A 20753-nucleotide genomic window follows, 5' to 3' on the forward strand; every position below is an offset into this window, starting at 1 on the left:
AATTGAGCTAGACAGATAAATTCTGTTGAAATGTTTTGAAAGAGGCAAGATATTACACGGGAATCAAGAAAATAAGTTATTTTATTCATGGTAATTATGGTAAAATGTTTTTAGAAATCCAATAAGCAGATTTCCTTTTCTCCCCTAAAAAGCTCCAATGAAGGGAAAATGGGGATAGATTGTTCTGATTGCAATTGACTCGTTTTATTTTTTGTTTTGTTTATCATGAAAGCTTGCTGTTGCTGCACCTCCTCTGTACAGTAAGGACCAGTTAGTTATGTGGGGTGCTACTGAGGGTAGTACGGGGTGGGGTGGAATGGAGTGGGAGGGATGATAGCCTGAGCTAGCCAGATTCTTTGATTTTTTTTTATTGGGATGCATAATGTAAAATGCTCTCTCCTTTTCTTCTATCAGCTGTTCAGAGGAGACTCATTACAACTCCTGCTGAAGCTCCTAATTTTCTTCCCTTCTCTTCTGCCCCTACTCCCTACCCTCATTGGCCTGAAGACATTGTACCCAGCATTTGCTTTACTCCCCTGGCACTATGTGTATGGTAAACCTGATACTATGGCCGCGTCTGGGACTGGCCAGACTACGGCTGCTGGCTCTCCCTATTCCAAGGATTTAAAGGGGGATTGTACTGCAGGCAATGCATCAGAGCAGCACCATCGTGAGCCTGGGGACTGAGGCTCCTTGGGCGTTATTACAAACACACAGAGCTGACCGCAATGACAGCAGCTGCTCCTTTGAACTGTTGGCAGCGGCCAAGCGGCAGCATGAAGTGAGAGATTACTCCTGAGCTCAAGATGAACTCCACCTTGGATGGTAATCAGAGCAACCACCCTTTTTGTCTCTTGGCATTTGGCTATTTGGAAACTGTCGATTTTTGCCTTTTGGAAGTGTTGATTATTGTGTTTCTAACTGTATTGATTATTTCTGGCAACATCATTGTGATTTTTGTATTTCACTGTGCTCCTTTGTTGAACCACCACACTACAAGTTATTTTATCCAGACTATGGCATATGCTGACCTGTTGGTTGGAGTCAGCTGCCTGGTTCCTTCTTTGTCACTCCTCCACTACCCGCTTCCAGTAGAGGAGTCCTTGACTTGCCAGGTGTTTGGTTTTATAGTATCAGTTCTGAAGAGTGTCTCCATGACCTCTCTGGCCTGTATCAGCATCGATAGATATATTGCCATCACTAAACCTTTAACCTATAACACCCTGGTTACACCCTGGAGACTACGCCTGTGTATTTTCCTGATTTGGTTATATTCCATCCTGGTCTTTCTGCCTTCCTTTTTCCACTGGGGCAAACCTGGATATCATGGAGATGTGTTTCAGTGGTGTGCAGAGTCCTGGCTCACCGACCCCTACTTCACCCTGTTCATCGTGATGATGTTATATGCCCCAGCAGCACTCATTGTGTGCTTCACTTATTTCAACATTTTCCGCATCTGCCAACAGCACACAAAGGAAATCAGCGAAAGGCAAGCTCGCTTCAGCAGCCAGAGTGGGGAGACTGGGGAGGTGCAGGCCTGTCCCGACAAGCGCTATGCCATGGTTCTGTTCCGGATTACTAGTGTGTTTTACATCCTCTGGTTGCCATACATCGTCTACTTCTTGTTGGAGAGCTCCACTGGCCACAGCAACCGCTTCGCCTCCTTCTTGACCACCTGGCTTGCCATTAGTAACAGTTTCTGCAACTGTGTCATTTATAGTCTCTCCAACAGTGTCTTCCAAAGGGGACTAAAGCGCCTCTCGGGGGCTATGTGTACTTCTTGCGCAAGTCAGGTCATAGCTAAGGACCCTTACACAGTTAGGAGCAAAGGCCCTCTTAATGGATGCCATGTCTAAAGAGGTTCAGATATTGGGTCATTGTATGTATGTGTGGGGAGAGGGCAGAGGGGGGGTCCCTTTTTCTCTCTTTGTATTCCTTGTTCACTAGAAAATCTGGGACAAAATAATTTGAGCAATAGGAAACAATCCATCCAAAAAAACCTAAGTTTGCAGAAATGATTTTTCTTTAAAAGTGCTTTTAAATCAGAAGAATCAGGACCATGAAGATAAATTGCTCTTGGTTCCAATTTTTGTAATGCCATGGAAATGACTGAAATTCTCAGATTTAAAATGAATAAAGTCATATCTCACACCTCTCCGGCTGGCATGACTAAACATGGGTGTGAAAAGCGTCACCATTTTAAAATACCATCATTTTCTTGTGGCTCTTCTGGGTTTATTCCAGTTGTTTGGGCTTCATATGCAATTGGTTTCTTTTAACAGCAAATATTAAAATACGGTGATGAATTAACAGGGTTTTAAAATTTTGTTTATGTATGCCTACGTATAACACTGCAAGTTTCAGCACTGTCATTTAGATATCCAAATGTTTTATGTCTTATTCTCTTGAGAGAATTCTCAATACAGTGAATAATGTGGACAACTAACTAATTTTAGAATTTTGCAATGAAAGTGATGCAAAAATGCAGTCAAATACTAGACAATTTATGAAGAACTGAGCTACTTTTTGTGTCATGTTTGAGAGATCTAAAGAAATGTGTGCATTGAAAGTGATTACAGTATTTTTGCACATGCCTTTGTGTATATGTGTATTGAGAATATTTGAATTGAGTTAGATTTCACTTTTACAGTAAAATGTACATTTAACTAGTTCATTTTTAAAATAGAAGAGGATTAATTGAGATGTTCTCTTTGTGGTTAAATGGAATCAACTACTAAAGTAGCAACTAATTCTTTTTTAAAGAATTCTTTTAGTTAGTGTTAAGGAGTCTACATTTGCATAAGAGGAGAAATTCTGATTTGTCTATGTCTCCTTTACTGCTGTAATCCTTTGGATACAGTTACTTTCTTAATAGTCTTTTTCTTTTCTTTTTAAGCCAAAGTACTAGCCAAATCTGTAGGATTTTATTATTGTATAGAATTATTAATTGAGAATGCAGTGTATTTGTATGTAGTAGTGATGTTTTGTTCTTAGATGATTATCTTTATAGCAAGAGGTTTATTTTCTGAAAGGAGAGAAGGGTTTCCCAGCAGCTCCAGGAATGAGTATTCCTTGACTTATCTGCTGGTTTTAATGTTTTGGAAGCCTTGAGGGAACTTGTGTGATCTTTGACTTTGGCTAGAAGTTGTAATCTGAATGCTATAGTGATGTTTAGTGAGATGGAAGATGGAAGAAACCCAAGGGACATAAGTGAAAGTAGATTTTTGAATCTAATAAAGGACATGGATATTTACAATATAGGCAGATAATGCTTTGGTTTTCCATCATAATATGAGGAAAGTTCTTACCCCTTTTAAAATAAAGGGCAGCCGAAACCGGTTTGGCTCAGTGGATAGAGCATCGGCCTGCGGACTGAAAGGTCCCAGGTTCGATTCCGGTCAAGGGCATGTACCTGGGTTGTGGGCATATCCCCAGTGGGAGATGTGCAGGAGGCAGCTGATCGATGTTTCTCTCTCATCGATGTTTCTAACTCTCTATCTCTCTCCCTTCCTCTCTGTAAAAAATCAATAAAATATATTAAAAAAATAAAATAAAATAAAATAAAGGGCAGCTTTATGATTTTAGGTTTTAGATATTGATTTATTTTTAACTTAAATGTGTTCTATTTAAATTATTTTAGTGATTAAATAATATATAAAATTTAAACTTAAGATTCTGAGTACTTCCCTAAAACTTGCTTGCTCTTTATATTGTATATTGGAAAATTTGATTCTAAGTTGTTTCAAAATTTAGAATTCATATTGAAATTGCAGGTTAAGTTAGCAAAGTCTTTAAATTGCCAGGTCAAGTGGAAAACCTTTTCTTTTGAATTCCAAAAAAGCAGTTGTGCACATTCTTCTTTAAGTAGCACAGTTCTAAAAAATTTTTTTCATGTATGCTGGAGAATTTAATCTGTTCAAATTTGCAGAGTTAGCTTGAGAACTTTTCGTTAAGCAAATATGGGAATTTTAAAGACTCTGAGTAGATTTTACTTTTTGGTGGACTGAGAGTCCTTTTAATCTTTCCCTTCAATAGGGTTCCATCTTGTGAAAATGGAAAAAAAAATAAAATTTCTGCTTAACTTTCTGGAAATGGCTAATCAAGTTGGTTTTTAGTGACTGGAAAGAACTCTTTTTTAATAAGAGTCTTTGTTAATAGATTTTTACATTTTTGTTCTAATACCAAATTTAGATGTCATAGAGGTATTGTTTTTTTTTTTTCACATTAGAAACTATCAGTGTCTTAGTCTAAAACTGAAGTAGAAACTAAGTAGATTGAGTAATTTAAAGAAAAAATAAAGCTCCTAATCCCCTTGCCAATGATACTTAATATCAGATGTTTTTTTAGTTTATCTTGTCTTCATTGGACTGTCTGTATGAATTCTATAGTTTCTTCCAGGTATCAGTTCTATTCTCACATTTATTGTCTGTGTTGCTGTTTTATTTTTATTTTCCTGTGTATATGTGTGTATGTTGGTGAAATGGGGATATGCTTGGATTCAGTCTTCTGTGGCAGGGGGCAGTTTCTATGGGATACATTTGGAGAGTTTGTATTTAAGTAATCTTGTTTTTCTGCCATATTTAATGCAACATTCGATGTTTGGGTTAAATACCAATCTGACTAGTTCAGAATGAGAAAAAAGTATATTTTTAGACTCCAATTACCTTGGGCTTTGGCAGTACAGCACGTTTAACTTTATATGGTATATGACTGATATATGAGGCAGCATGAGCTTTTGGTGATTGTGTCAGAATTATTTCATAACACATTTTAAAATAAGATCATACTAATTGTTGTATTTGTAAATTAGTTGTGTGGTTTTTATACAATGATTAATTTCAGTGACGGTGTATTTTTTCCCCTTAGAGCAGAAAAGCAATTACAAAAAGACAAATGCTCCACTTTAATAAAAGAACTACCTTACACCAGAATAGATATTTAAATTTTTCATGGACCTGTTGAATCACCCTAAATTCCATTTTGGAAAGGGTTTTCTTTAGGCTTTATCGCGGGATAAATTCCATTTTGAGCCTGTAATTTTACAATGGCGTTTCCTTTTTACTTGAATAGTGTTCTCTGTTTTAAGGATTGGAAAAACTTGAATTTTTGTGATATAAATGCATTGTCCACCTCTCTGAACTTGAAAATAAAGCAACAAGGTTGCAGGCTCTCAGAGAGTTTTTGAAGGTTTTTAGCTTTGATTTTAAAATCTGCACAGTGGTTTTGTGGGAAATGTTTTAATTTCACTGACTATGTGTTTTTGTATCATTAAAGATTTGTTAAACAAATTATTGGCAAACCAAAACTTCCTGTTATATGAGCAGATTTGGGGAAGTTTAAGGATGGAGAATTGTGGCATGATGAGAGTTGTTAAAAGTCTTCATTAATTAGTCTATGTATTGATTTTTTCATGTTAGGTTTAAGAAATACTAAATATTAAATATATATATTAGTATATTTTGCAGACTCTGAGAATGGTCTATACAATTTTTCTATGGCTGTAAATAAGTAATTTGGCTTGTCTTCAAAATTTGGGAGACAATGGTATCACAATATGCTTAAACTGAACTTTGAACTGATAATCAGAAAATCTGGGTTACTATTACTAGTTCGTTTTTTAGTCCTTTGCTTTTAACCCCTTGCGGTCCTATTAAATTTGGACATGGGTGTCGTACTGGTCGGAATTAATTTCCATTGAAAGAGCAGTGATACATAACATGCAAGATTATGAAGGATAAACAAGATTTATTAATTCTTTTTTGGAACTACGTCACTACTAGTAGAATCACTACAAACGTTATCACTTTCTGCGTCAGAGTCAGTATTCAAGGTGCCAAAATAAAACTCTTCATCGTTACTTTCAGATTCGCAGTACGCTTCTTTCGGTAACTTTCTTTTTGCCATTTGGGAGTATTATTTTGAAATATCTTAACAAGCGAGAATGCCTAATTACAGTTAAACGTAATTTGTAAAGCTTTATTTGAAATTCTGCGAAGTATCTCTGAAGCTTGTCGATTTCTTCACTCTCAAAAGGCGACTGACTCGCCACGGTGTTTTGCCTGGCGAGTGTGGAATGACCGCGTTTGTTTATATTGAGTTTCGATATCTCCGATTTGTCAGGGCAGTGTTTTGGTTCGTGACAAGGTTGCTTAGACACTTAAGAGCTTTCAGAGAAATTATGAACTGATACATGAATGAATAGAGTTAAGATTCGTACGGTTCCTTGCTGTGGTGGCTGAGAGCAGACATACGACCGGAACAGTAAAAAAGCTTTGGTGGCTGAGAGTAGATAAACGACCGCAAAGGGTTAATATTAGCAGTCAGCCAGAGATCACTGGTCTTTTGAGAAAATCTTTTCACATAAAACACAGAGCCCAGAACAAAAGAAATCAGAGGAAAGAAAACAATGCAAGTCACTAGCGAAAACTTCAAAAAAATATCAAGTATAACATTTCCAGAGATTTTGGATCCACTAAAAGAGAGTAGGATGCAATAAAAAAAAAAAAAGCCCACACAAAAACAAACAAAAAAACCCCCAAAATACAAAGATAATGAGAAAGAGCTCTTGAGATTTAAAGTGTAATCAGACTACTAAAAAATTAGACAAGTTGGAAGATAAAATTGAAGTAGGCCAGATAGTGAAACAAAAGTCAATAAAGTAGACAGAAAGCAAGACAAATTAGAAGTTCAATCAAGGAAGCTCAGTACCTAACTAGCATGATTTTAGAAACAGAATAAAGAAGGAAATTCTCAAAGAAGTATGAGAAGAAAAATTTCCAGAACTGAAGGATATGAGTTTTCATAATGAAAAGGACCAGCTTAATGTAATAAAAAGACTTTGATGGCAAATCATTATAAAATTTAAGAACACTAGGAATAAAGAAAAATCCTAAAAGCTGCTTGGTCTGGAGTAGGGGTGGGAGGGTGGAATCATAATTTAGTTACAGGGATCTGAATAGCCTTAGACTTTCCACCTTAAAAAAGCAAGAAGATAATGAGTAATAACTTCACAATTTTGCACAGTGATTTTTAACTTAGAATTTTATGCCCAGTCAGACTTTTCATTCAAGTGTAAAGAGTAAAGTAAATCCATTTTGAGATATACAGGGTCTGAAAATATTTACCTGTCTTAAATACTTTCTCAGAAAGTTACTGAAGGATATATTTCCCCAGAATGAGAGATGAAATCAAGAAAGAGGAAGATATAGAACCCAAGATACAAGGACTCCAACATAGGAGAGAGGTGAAGAAATTCCCATGTTATAGGGAAGGAAAGCCTTAGGAAGTCACAGGTGCTGCAGACCTAGAAAGCAACTAATCCAAATGGGAACAGGCAGAAGGAAGGGGGCATTAGGAGTTATATCTTTAGGAAGTAATAATTGGGAGGAATTTACAATCCTGTCAGGTTTGTAGGGGAAGAATTGGGCTGTCAGACCTTTTTGATACATAGAATATAGAAGGAAAGAAAAAAAACAGGTTATAAGACCTTTTTGATTCCTAATTTACTATGTCACTATGCCTTATAGGTATATGTTTGGATCTTTTTAGATTTTTAAACTTGTTTTTTTGTTGTTGTTGTTTTTTTTTTTTACCAATAGAAGACAGGTATACCTGTGTAGTATTTGTAGATAAGGCAATATATGTTAGATTGATTTCCTTAGAAAGCAGTATATGAGATGGCTAAACTTTGGGTGAGTAGGACTCTATAGTCTTATCTGCCCCTACTGCTTGAATGAGATTGGCATAAATTATCCAGTTGGACAGAACTAAAGAAACCTAAAGGATCAATAGACAAAAGATTCTAATAAAGTGACATAATTATCAAACAGTACCAGTATATAACATGAGAAAGCCCTTTGCAAAGTAAAAAGCACATCTTTATGTTAACACTAGGGGCCCGGTGCACGAAATTCGTGCACTGAGTGTGTGTCGGGGGTGGAGTGTCCCTCAGCCCAGCCTGCCCCCTCTCACATACTGGGAGCCCTTAGGCGTTGACCCCCCATCACCCTCCGATCGTCTGATCGGCCCCTTGCCCAGACCTGACACCTCCACCAGAGGTGTCAGGCTTGGACAGGGGGCCCCCATCTCCCCCCGATCACTGGCTCTGGCCCCGGCCCAGGCCTGAGGCCTCTGGCCCAGGAATCATGCCTGGGCAGGGGACTCCCATCTCCCTCTGATCGCTTGCTCCACCCCCCGCCCAAGCCTGACGCCTCTGACCCAGGCTTCAGGCCTGGGCAAGGGGACCATCATATCCCCCCAATCCCCGGCTCCGCCCCCCACCCAGGCCTGATGTCTCAGCCAGAGGAGTTGACCCTCATCACCCTCCGGTCACCAATCACCGGATCGGCCCCTTGACCAGGCCTGAGGCCTCCTGGGCAGGGGACCCCCAGCTCCCCGCGGTTGCAGGCTCCGCCCCTGCCCAGGCCTAACGCCTCTGGCCTAGGCGTCCGGCCCAGGCAGCAGGGACCTGCAGTGGCAGCGGGGGGCGCCATGATCGTGGGCTTCGCTTTAGGCCCAGGCAAGGGACCCCTAGCTCCCGGGACTGCCAGCTTCGACCGTGCCCAGCTCCCATCGCTGGCTCCACCCCTACTTCCTGCTATCACTGGCCAGGGCGGCAAAGGCGCCTGATTCTCCGATCATGGCTGGGGGGCAGGGCAAAGGCGGCCCCAGGGCCGCCTTCGCCCTGCCCCCCAGCTCTTAGCTCCCCCCTGGGTTTCCGATCACTGTCAGTGGCAGGGGGCTTCTTCCTGCTTTCCCTTTCGCCTCCCTGCATTGTGCCTACATATGCAAATTAGCCGCCATCTTGTTGGCAGTTAACTGCCAATCTTAGTTGGCAGTTAACTGCCAATCTTAGTTGGCAATTAATTTGCATATAGCCCTGATTAGCCAGTGAAAAAGGTATCGCCGTACGCCAATTACCATTTTTCTCCTTTATTAGTGTAGATGACTGTAGTCACTTAATTAAAGACTTATTTATTGGTTTGTTACCAAAAGATTGTATTGGTTTGAACAAAATACAGAAATAAAGTCTTTTCAAAGTAAAACTTTAAATTCTGTTTATTAGCTTTCAACAAATCCTTGTTGAATTGAGTTAGTAAGACAATATTTGGGGGAGAAAGCAAAAGTTACAGCATTGAAAGGCATGATTTATTTCTGAAATTTATTCCGGAAAGACTTGGGAAATCCCCACTGCTAAAGCCATTTATTTATAGCTAAACAACAACAACAAAAGCATTTGTGGGTCTCTGTCTTCATCGACTCTTGGGGAGTAGAATCTGACTCAAAAGACTTTCATTTTTAAAAGTTTTTCTCCTTCATGACATGATAGATGTAAGGATTGAAACCATTTCTACTTAGATTATGGTAACACCATGTATTGTTAACATCATCGTATTGACTATGTGTATTATACCCTACACTAGGGGCCCGGTGCACGAAATTCGTGCACTGGGTGTGTGTGTTTTGGGGGGGTCCCTCAGCCCAGCCTGCCCCCTCTCACATACTGGGAGCCCTCAGGCATTGACCCCCATCACCCTCCAATCACAGGATGGGCCCCTTGCCCAGGCCTGACGCCTCTGACAGAGGCGTCAGGCCTGGGCAGGGGACCCTAATTTCCCCTCATCACTGGTTCTGCCCCCAGCCCAGGCCTGATGCCTCTGGCCCAGGCGTCAGGCCTGGGCAGGGGACCCCCAGACCCCTCCAATTGCTGGCTCTGCCCCTTGCCCAGGCCTGATGCCTTGGCCAGAGGAGTTGACCCTCATCACCCTCCGATCACCAATCACCGGATCGGCCCCTTGACCAGGCCTGAGGCCTCCGGCAGAGGTGTCAGGCCTGGGCAGGGGATCCCCAGCTCCCCGCGGTTTGCAGGCTCCGCCCCTGCCCAGGCCTAACGCCTCTGGCCTAGGCATCCGGCCCGGGCAGCGAGGACCCACAGTGGCAGCGGGGGGCGCCGTGATCGTGCGGGCTCCGCCCCTGCCCCTGCAGGACGCCTCTGGCTGAGGCGTCCGGCTCAGGCAGCGGGGACCCGCAGCTGCAGCGGCTCCGCGATCGTGGGCTCCGCTTTAGGCCCAGGCAAGGGACCCCTAGCTCCCGGGACTGCCAGCTTCGACCGTGCCCAGCTCCCATCGCTGGCTCCACCCCTACTTCCTGCTATCACTGGCCAGGGCGGCAAAGGCGCCTGATTCTCTGATCATGGCTGGGGGGCAGGGCGAAGGTGGCCCCAGGGCCGCCTTCGCTCTGCCCCCCAGCTCTTAGCTCCCCCTGAGTTTCTGATCACAGTCAGTGTCAGGGGGCTTCTTCCTGCTTTCCCTTTCACCTCCCTGCATTGTGTCTACATATGCAAATTAGCCGCCATCTTTTTTGGCAGTTAACTGCCATCTTAGTTGGCAGCTAATTTGCATATAGCCCTGATTAGCCAATGAAAAGGGTAGCGCCGTACGCCAATTATCATTTTTCTCTTTTATTAGTGTAGATAGCACTGGAAATAAAGTTAAAGCAAAATTTGATCCTACTTCTGGCAATTTATTAGGTAATCTCAATATTTCTGAACTTCAGAAGGATATTCATCTTTAAGTGCAGATGGCACCATCATAACAGGAGTCGTTTCAAGATTAGATGCATGTTACATTAATAGTAAAGCTCTTATTAGCACAGTGCTTAGCCCTCAGTGAACATTCCGTCCATGTTGTCTATGCTGCTCTCTTCCTAGTGAATAGGGCAGTCTGGATGAACCAGAGGTTTCAAGTTGAGGTTATAATGGAGAGTATGGTCAAAAGCTAAATTGGGCCTACCTGGTCTGGAATAAATGCTAAGGGATTTGATTCTAATTAGGAATTGGAGATGGATTAAAGGGTTTTGAGTACATGAATGACATAAATATAGAATCCCAAAGTAACTGACCTGGAAGATCCCTTAAAGGTCATAATCTAGGCTCCCCTTTCACAGATGGGGAAAGAGAAACCCAGAATAGTGACAGAGTTCATTAGTCACAGAACTGGGACTAGAACCCAGCTCTTATACCTCCCTTAGACTCAGTCATGGCACCAAAATAAGTCCAAAGGACTCTTCAACATTGTCAAGTGCTTAGAAAGCGGGAGTTTCCAGCCGGACTGGAAAAAAAAGAAAATTGTTTAGATTTGGGTGTGTATTAAATAAAATAAATAAAAGTAATCTTTCATTGGTACTTTGAGTCAAATAAATCAAGTTTTGCAAAATCTTAGAAAATTCTCTTGATCACTAGCAACCACCTGAGAAATGTTGCTAGGGGAAGTAAATATGAATGGGTGGTTCTGGAACGGCTTCATTGGTGTTTGTAGTATTTGTACTGCTGGTAAGATTACAGGATGAAGTTTTTGCTTAAATAAAAGATAACTGCTCGTAACTTTTAAAGTTGCTCTTTGTCTAGAATTTTAAGTAGAAAAAAATAAAAATAATTGAATACCAGGAGGACTTTTACTAAGGGATTATAAGAGAATTTGGTTGGTATTATACTTAGTTGCTGATAATTTTTTAAGTTTTTAGATTAATAAAAACATCTAAGTAATTATAGCTTGATACATTAATGATGAAATAATAGCTTTTAAATATTCGTTTCTTGATCATTTGTCTAAGATTAGTTCTTTAGTAGAAAAATTAAGTCTCAAACATGATATTGGGGCTCAAGGAAACATAACTTTTGCCTGAAAGCTATATAAAAATATGTAATGGAAATAAAGGTTGAAACCCAGAACATATACCTGTAGTCTGTGAATGCGTATATGAACCCAGACCTCTTATGGAATATTAAATTCAGTTCAGTAATACACTCCTAAAGATGTTTGTGACCAATATTCAAACACAGCTTCTCATTTTAATGTTTTGTTAACTGTTACATGAGCAAGGAACTCTATAAAGTTGTGTGGGTTTGTTTTTTTTAATATTTTTGTATTGATTTCAGAGAGGAAGGGAGAGGGAAAGAGAGATAGAAACATCAATGATGATAGAGAATCATTGATCGACTGTCTCCTGCACACCCCGCACTGGGGGTCAATCCCACAACTCAAGCATGTGCCCTGACCAGGAATTGAACCGTGACCTCCTGGTTCATACGTCAACGCTCAACCACTGAGCCACACCGGCTGGGCCTCTATAGTTTTAAAGTCGTATTTTAATATCTCTAGCCATTTATAGCTGCTATATATTTTTTTACTTAGCAAGTACACTTTTATCTGACTTATTTTCAGAAAAAAAAAGAAATTTAAAAATAAAACTGAGTATCTTTAGAATTCTAAAACATTTTCTTAAAAATCATAATTTGATTTGGTTATATAAAAATATTGCTTAAGGAATGTGGGTCTTGATTGTGTGTGTGGTATATTATGAGTGAGTGATTTTGAGAGGATTTTATTTCTAGCACATTAATGCTTTACAAAATTTTTAAGCAAATCAATCTGTATTAAGCTGTACTGAGAGCGCATTTGATGTGCAGTTTTGCTCAATAATATAAAAATACAATTTAAATAAGTATTTGAAAGTCATCAAAGTTATAAGAAACATTTGTTTAGCATATGACTTTGTATGTAATAATTTTGTGGCTTCTAATTTAGCTGACTCATAAGTCACCTCCCCTGCCACTTTTTAACTCAAAATGACACTTTCTGTATCACTTTTGTCAGGCAATAGCTTTTGAGTATTTCCTGCTCCTTGGCCTCTCCTTGGTGGATTATTGTGTAGGCGATTCAACAATAGCAAAGCAGGAAAAAGGTTGATAGTGCAGTTAGCACTGTCCCAAATCAGTATCTATAGATGATTTGGGACAGTTTTGCCAAACATTGAATAATTTCCTGTGGGAAACTTGAGCCCTAAAAGGAAATGAACGTAGCTAAAAGGCTGCATATCGCATGGGACTTAGATTTATTTTTAGAATGGCACTATCATGCCATATTTGGATTGAAACAATGTGATAGCAGTACATTATTTTATTAAAGAGCTATTTTTTTTTCCTGAAGAAGTCATCTAATTTTTTATTGCATTTGTATGATATAGATTTAATATAAGTTATAACTACTCAGCTGATATAGTGCTTAACTATGTATTAAAGTTAGAGGCACTAATTTGGCAAACTTTTCTGGAGCCTGTTTTCTGGGTCAGTTGTCTGTAATAAACTCTTTGGCAGTTCATTGATTACATAGTTGTCATGCTTGGGATACATTGTTTTCTCTATTGGAAGAAAAGGAGAGTAAATAGGATTATTACCAGTGGGGGTTGGTATAGGTATTTGATTGTCTTGAAATAGAAGAGCTCTTTACTAAATGAGGCAGTGATAATAGAGAAACTCAAAAGGATTTTTTTTTTCTCTGAGAAATGATTTTTTTGAAAAAGATAATCAACAGAAGTACTTTTCTGAGCTCTACGGTGTTTTGTTTAGCCCAGCTCATAGGTTAAAAAGCCACTTATTGAACCATTTACATTGTGTATCAATTTTTCTGTTGCCTGACTTATCTTCTTTATAATTGCATTTGGATAAGATAAATTACAATGTTGGTAAAATACAATGGATTTCTGAATTGCATGCTATCTAGAATTGCAGATACCCGACGGGGCACTAAGTCCCAAACATGGGAAAATCTGCCAAACACATTTTGTCCCTTGGCTTCCCTCCTAAGGTTGAAAATATGCCAATATCAGAAATGTCAAGTATGATGGGATAGAGCCACCACTGATGTACAGGACCTCATGATACCTGCTTTCCATGCAGTATCTCATTTGTTTCTCATAAACTCTGTAAGGAAGGAACCATAGCTTAGATTTTACAGAGAAGGATATTAAGGCTCAGACTAGTTAAGAGACTTGTCCAAGGCCACACAATTAAAGGGGGCGGGGGGCTGTATTCAGAAACAGAATTTCCTGATCCCAGAGTTAGAGTTCTGTTCATTATATTGTGTGATCTCGGTAGAGCACCCAAATACTGCCTTCTCCTTTCTTTGTCAGAAGTCCAACTCCAGTCGTCACAGTTGTGGCCAGATTCTGAGATGCCTTCAGTTACTTCCATGTTTGTGGAAATCTAGTTCCAGTTTGCTCTCTGTGTAATGTGTTGGAAATGGAAGTTTTAAAGTGTTAATTACTGAATACCAACACAGTGTTTTATTTGCTTTTATATACGTTAAAGATCAATTTCTTGTCTGTTTTTGGTTCAGCTTTTTAAATCTTTTATTAAGTGTTATTCAATGACAGTTTTACAGAAATTATTTTTGCCTCTAAGAGCAAATCCCCAAGATAAATACACAAAGCAATATCTAACGAAACCAGTCCCCACTAAAATAAAATCCCTGTTATTGCACTGGTGGGGAATAGCAGCACTGCAGGCTGAAAAGATGCTGATTTGAGGAGCAGTGGTGCTGGTCACACAGGGACAAGTATCAGTATGTGTGCATAGGTGCATGTGTTTTATGTTCTTAAAATCTGAGTTTAAGATAAAGATGACTTGCCCTGCCCATCAATCAGATATATTTATTTTTAGAGTCCTTGTTGATTAAACTATGAAATGGACTTGTAGGGCTTTTTATATAAATACACCCTACCTCATATTTTTAGGGTATGGAGGTACTTCATTAGAATACCTATAATTCAATAAAATAGGAAAATTTAAATAAGGAAGAGATTTGGAAAATAGATGTAGAACAGGAAGATAATACACAGACAGATAAGCCATGAAATCCTGTATTGCTTAAAGTTGGACTGTGAACTTGGTCCTGAGCTTTCTGTTTTATTGTTTTCTTAAGTATTACATGATGGCTTTTAACAAAGCATGTATAACATTCTGGACTAGCCTTAAGATCTAATTTTTTCTTTAGGCATTAAGCTACTATGGAAATAATAATCTTTCCTATGCTGGTTATTTCTCATGGCAACCTTCCATTACATTTTCTTTGTTTGGGTACTTTCTTTTTCTTCCTGCCATTCTTAGCTTTCTATTTTTTAACTTGAGTTTACAAAGGGTGTGTATTCAAAGGGTTTCCTCTTGTTCCCATTACCCTGTTAATCCTGAGAAGTTACCCAGTGGGCCAATTCTCACAGTAAGGTATAAAAATAGTCATCCAGAAAAATTACAGAATGTGGTACCACTGTTTGAACTAATGGACGACTTTCAAAACCAACACAGGGAGAAGAAAACGACACAAACATCATTTCCTTAGATTTTTCTCTGCGTAAATTATTTTAGAAGAGCCTTAAAAATTTAAAAAGTAACAAAGCCTCACCATTGCTTTATCATATACACTAAAAGAGCATAAGAATTGGGGCCAAGAAAGAAATCTCTAGAAATCACTCACAATAACAGAGCTTACTTTTGATTTCTGTTGAACTTACTCCCAGTGTTCATTTCACCGATTTTCTTCCACAAATTTAGTTCAGCATTTTATTGATTGCCTAATAAGTACAAATAAGGGGCTTACCTTCACTAAGCCTGATTCTCCATTTTGTATAATAAGGAGGTGATACCTGTTGCGCTTTCTTTTAATACAGCTTTTAAAAAAAGTATTGATTTTAGGGAGAGCGAGAGACTTCGATTTGTTGCTCCACTTATTTATGCACTCATTGGTTGCTTCTTGTGTGTGCCCTTACCGGAGATCAAACCCACAACCTTGGTGTATCAGGACGATGCTCTAATTAACTGAGCTACCTGGCCAGGGCTTTTTCTTTTTTAATAAACTTTATTTTTTTTTAAAGAACCGTTTTATATTTATAGAAATATTGTTAAAATAGTACAGTGTTTCCATATACCTTGCACTGCTTCCCCTATTATTAACATCTTACATTGATATGGTACATTTGTTGCAATTAATGATTGTATTGATGCATTTTTTTGTTAATTCTCACCTGAGGATATTTTTTTCCACTGATTTTTTTTTTTTTTTTTTTTTTTTTAGAGTGGAAGGGAGGGATGGGGGGAGGAAAGGGAGAGAGAGATACAGACAGACAGATATTGATGTGAGAGCGAAACATTGATTGGTTGCCTCCTGCATGTGCCTTAACAGTCCTTGACGAGGAATCAAACCCAAGACTCTTCTGTGCACAGGCTGCCACTCTAGCCACTGAGCTACCAGCCAGTGCGATACATTATTATTAACTAAAGTCGGTACTTTATTTAAATTTCCTTAGTTGTTACCTAATGACCTTTTTCTGTTTCAGATTTCATCCAGGATACTGCATTATATTTATTCCTCATGTCTCCTTTTGACTGTAACATCTGTTAGACTTTCCTTGTTTTTGATGACTTTGACAGTTTTTAAGAGTACTGGCCAGGTATTTTATAGAATGCCCTTCAACTAGAATTTGCCTAATTTTTCTCATGAGGTTTATAAGTTTTGAAGAAGAGCGCACAAATAAAAGTATCGTTTTCATTACCTCATATCAAGGGTCACGTCCTACCAGCATGACTTATCACTGTTGATGATGACCTTAATTACCTGACTGAGGTCATGTTTGCCAGATTTCTCCATTGTTAGGTTGCTCTTTCCCCCCTTTCCACACTGTATTCTTCTTAAGGAGTTTACTATGCTAGGTATTTATTTTATACTTTAGATTATAATCCAGTGCTACGTCATTTATTTTATTGCTAAAGTTTCCCAGCTTTGGCCATTGGGAACTCTTCTAATTGGCTCTTGTGTCCCTCTGACATACTCCTGTTGTTGTGCATTTGTGTTCTTTGTGTTGGGGGACTTGGTATAAAAGTAGTCATCCAGAGAGCATTTCCTTACTCTCTGGTACTTCTGTAAGTTCCAGTTCATCTTGTATATTTCCTACCCCAGTCCTAGAATCAACCATTTCTCTAAGAAGCTCTGTTTCCTTGTATTGGTAAATTAGAAACCAAGATTCTGACACCCATTTCTACTGGGTGTTATTGTTTCTGAGCCCTCTTAACTGACAAAGCAAGAAAATGTATGTACGATAGTGCCTTTCTTATCAGCCAGCATGTGGGTTCAGCATTGGAATTAGAAAGGGATGGAGTCAATAAACTTTAGATGCAGTTCTCTGCAACTTGAAATACAATTCTTAGTTATATGTAGACTAGAAGGAGGGCAAGACAAGTATATCAGTGACTGTTCCAAATCAGCAGGATAGCTGCTGTTAAGAGTCCTACCAGCGTGATGTCTGAATTGATATAACTGTTCTAGAGGACAAATGGGCAGAATACCTCAAAATCCAAAACACAGGGGTCATGCCGGATCTTTGGGGGAATAGAGTGACTGTGGAAACCATTTTCTTTCCCTTAAGAATCATGGCTCTACAAAAGAAGTGGTATATATAGCCTGAATATTCCAGAGTTGGATATTTGGCCTAGTAAATTGTGGCATGGCCATGTGACAAGTTACTGTGTGATCATAAGATTTTTCACTTTTAAAGAATAATTCTTTTACTGTATTTTTTTAAAAATATATTTTATTGATTTTATACAGAGAGAAAGGGAGAGAGAGAGTTAGAAACATCGATGAGAGAGAAACATCGATCAGTTGCCTCCTGCACACCTCCTACTGGGGATGTGCCCGCAACCAAGGTACATGCCCTTGACCGGAATCGAACCCGGGACCCTTCAGTCCGCAGGCTGACGCTCTGTCCACTGAGCCAAACCGGTTAGGGCTAGAATACAGTTTTTAATGAAATTCTCTTCAGCAACATATGTATTATTCCATACATGAATATACCATTATTTATCGCTTTCTCTATGGGGGACATTTGAGGCTTTTAATTTTTAGCTATTACAAATAAGGTTATGCTGAACATTTTTGTACATAGGTTGTTTCTATTGGATGTGTGTTTTTGCTTCTTCTGGGTAGGAGTGGAATTGCTGGGTGTCGGTAGATGTGTGTTTACTGCCCTATAATTCACCAAATTGTATTATTTTACACCTCCATCAGTAACAATTGAGAGTCCTGATAGTTTCATATCCTCACCAACACTTGGTATTGTCTGTTTACTTTAGCCAGTCTAATATGTTGCAGTGTGTGTGTTTATAATTTCTGAACTATATACTGTTTATATTGCTCCTTGAAATGTAGGGGACAATAGATCACTATAATTATAGGGTTTTCTTTAAACCTTTTCAACACAGGCGATACAGAAATACATAGAGTACTTTGAGAATTGACTTTTGTAAATTGGAGCAGACATTTAAAAAAATTTTTATTACATGAAAACCATGTATTCAAAGGAATATACATTTCAAGTTATTGCAGCTTATTGCAGAATTTCTTCAGGTAAAGCATGCATGAACTTAATCAGAAGTAGCATGTCAGTGTATTTAAAATCATTACAAAAAAATCTTTCCAGTCATGTTGCCCATAATAAATTATTTAAAGCAGGGATTGGCACAGTGTGGTCCGGGGGCCAATTTAGCATGCTTCTTGTTTTTGTAAATAAAGTTGTATTAGAATATAGAAATGTTTATTTAAATATTATTGCTAGCTACTATAGCTCTACAAATGGAAGAGTTGAGTAACTGCAACACAAAGCCAAAAATATTTGCTATCTGACTTTTAATAGAAAAAGTTTGCAAGATGTTAATACTGAGTAATCACGTGGCATTTTAGTTTTCCTCTGGAGATTAAAGCTGTTTCTCTTGAGATTAAATGAAGCAGCCAAAAAATAAAACCAGCTGATCAAAAAAATTATTTCTACCTTAACTTTAGTAGTTTTCAGGGCATAGCAACTGACAGCAGTTTTGCATTCCCAGTTCTTTTAAATATATATATATATATTTTATTGATTTTTCACAGAGAGGAAGGGAGAGAGATAGAGAGAGTTAGAAACCTCGATGAGAGAGAAACATCGATCAGCTGCCTCCTGCACATCCCCCACCGGGGATGTGCCCGCAACCAAGGTACATGCCCTTGACCGGAATCGAACCCGGGACCCCTCAGTCCGCAGGCTGACGCTCTATCCACTGAGCCAAACCGGTTTTGGCTCCCAGTTCTTTTAAGTTTACGTCTCTGTATGATTGCCTTTAGGACATTTGTGAAAGCTTGTTTGTTAAGCCATTTTACCAACTACAGTCTGGTTGAGAAGCTGTATGTAGTTGACTTAAGCAGCTTGGCCATATGAATAGTGTTATCCAATATGCTTTGTGCCAGCAAATTCCCTGTATCAACTCTGTAACTGCCTAGAAATAAAAGACCTTTGCATTGTTATATAAACCTTACTTTTACAAGCACTTGGGTTTGGATTTTTTGCAAAACTCTTCGCTGTGTCCTCTTAGGAAGGGATCATCCATAATGTTACTGTGATTTGTTTTCAGATTCTTTTCAAATTTAATTATGGCATTGTTCTAATAGGGCTTTACTAAACTTTTTAATTTAGATGAAGTCCAGTTTATCATTTTTGTTTTTTGATTCATGACTCACAGGGACCCTCTAGATAGCTCTGCAGCTCCCTCTCTGTTCGCCTTTTTATCTTCAGTATTTCTAAGACCTACACAGTCCAGCTATCTTGCCCTCCCTCAAAATCTGCTCTCTCTTATCTCAGCTCGAGACACTCCCCACCCAAACCTGTTTCTGTTCCCTCTCAATGTGCTGCAGCCTGGAAGCTGCCACCAGGTGATACTACTGTAGTCGTAGGTCTCACCTTGAATTTTGTCCTTTTGTCAGGAATCACCACAGTTCTGAGTTGCCTTAACTGTTGTTGTCTACGCCAGTAAAGCTCCTTGGAAAGCAGTTTGGCGATGTCTTTGAAGGTTTTAATAGTTTACCGCTAAGAAAGAGCATGGGCTCTAAATTAGTCAGGTCCCACAATCGTAAAGGATTTATGACCCTGGGAACATAGTTAGCTGGAAGGCTAGAGAAATTACTGGACAAGAGAGGAATATCACTTTAATTTGTCATCTTGAAACAGGAGTTGTCAGGCTCTTGGATGGTGTCCTGAATATGATGTAGGCTCCTTAACACGTTAAGCACCCAGCCTGTTTTGTCTTCTGGACGGAAAGTATATTGTCAGTCAGTGGTGACTGACTGGGCGCTTAATGTGTTAAGGAGAATCAAGGCTATTGTCTTGACTATGAAGACAGTGCATTGTTAAAATTGAAGGCCATGCTTCTGTTCTCCAGTTCTTTAACATGTGAGCAAATAAAATTTAACAAGGGGAAGATATTAGAGCCCTAACCGGTTTGGCTCAGTGGGTAGAGCGTCGGCCTGTGGACTCAAGGGTCCCAGGTTCGATTCCGGTCAAGGGCATGTACCTTGGCTGTGGGCACATCCCGGGTAAGGGGGCGTGCAAGAGGCAGCTGATCGATGTTTCTCGCTCATCGATGTTTTTCTCTATCCCTCTCCCTTCCTCTCTGTAAAAAATCAATAAAATATATTTTAAAAAAGGGGGGGGGGAAGATATTAGAAATAGCTGGATGCTTGGTATATTTTATGAAGGATTGCTGACATTATTGACATTTGTTCAGTTTTAGTTGTGTCATGACAAACAAGGAAACAGTTTTTCTCCATTGGCAAAAGCAAGGGATATTTTCCCATAGCCTGTTTGAATCCCTTCGTATTTGGTGGACTGGCTTCATATTGCTTATACTGCTGTGTAAATTTTTATGCCACTTGCACCTAGGATAAACCCAATTCAGGGGCTTCTCTTTTTTATTTATTTATTTATTTATTTATTTATTTATTTATTTATTTATTTGATAATTCTTTATTGTTAAAAGTATTACATGTCATGAGCTTCTCTTTTCTATCGAGAACCTGACATATGCTCTTCATGTCAAAGGATCAATTAAAGTAGCAATT

The 20753-nt window shown here is 39.0% G+C and overlaps 2 protein-coding genes across 2 annotated transcripts in view; both read left to right on the forward strand.

The window, feature by feature from the left end:
* Positions 1-20753, forward strand: part of RABGAP1 (RAB GTPase activating protein 1) — a 130542-nt gene that overhangs the window by 77061 nt on the left and 32728 nt on the right. The gene's annotated exons all lie outside the window — the stretch shown is intronic.
* On the forward strand, positions 539-3512 carry GPR21 (G protein-coupled receptor 21). The gene has a single exon (XM_081102892.1). The coding sequence runs from the start codon at positions 807-809 to the stop codon at positions 1854-1856; it is 1050 nt and encodes a 349-aa protein (XP_080959018.1). The 5' UTR covers positions 539-806; the 3' UTR covers positions 1857-3512.

The sequence above is a fragment of the Myotis nattereri genome (genome assembly GCF_964212035.1).
Source record: "Myotis nattereri genome assembly, chromosome: 12".
In the NCBI taxonomy this organism is placed as follows: domain Eukaryota; kingdom Metazoa; phylum Chordata; class Mammalia; order Chiroptera; family Vespertilionidae; genus Myotis; species Myotis nattereri.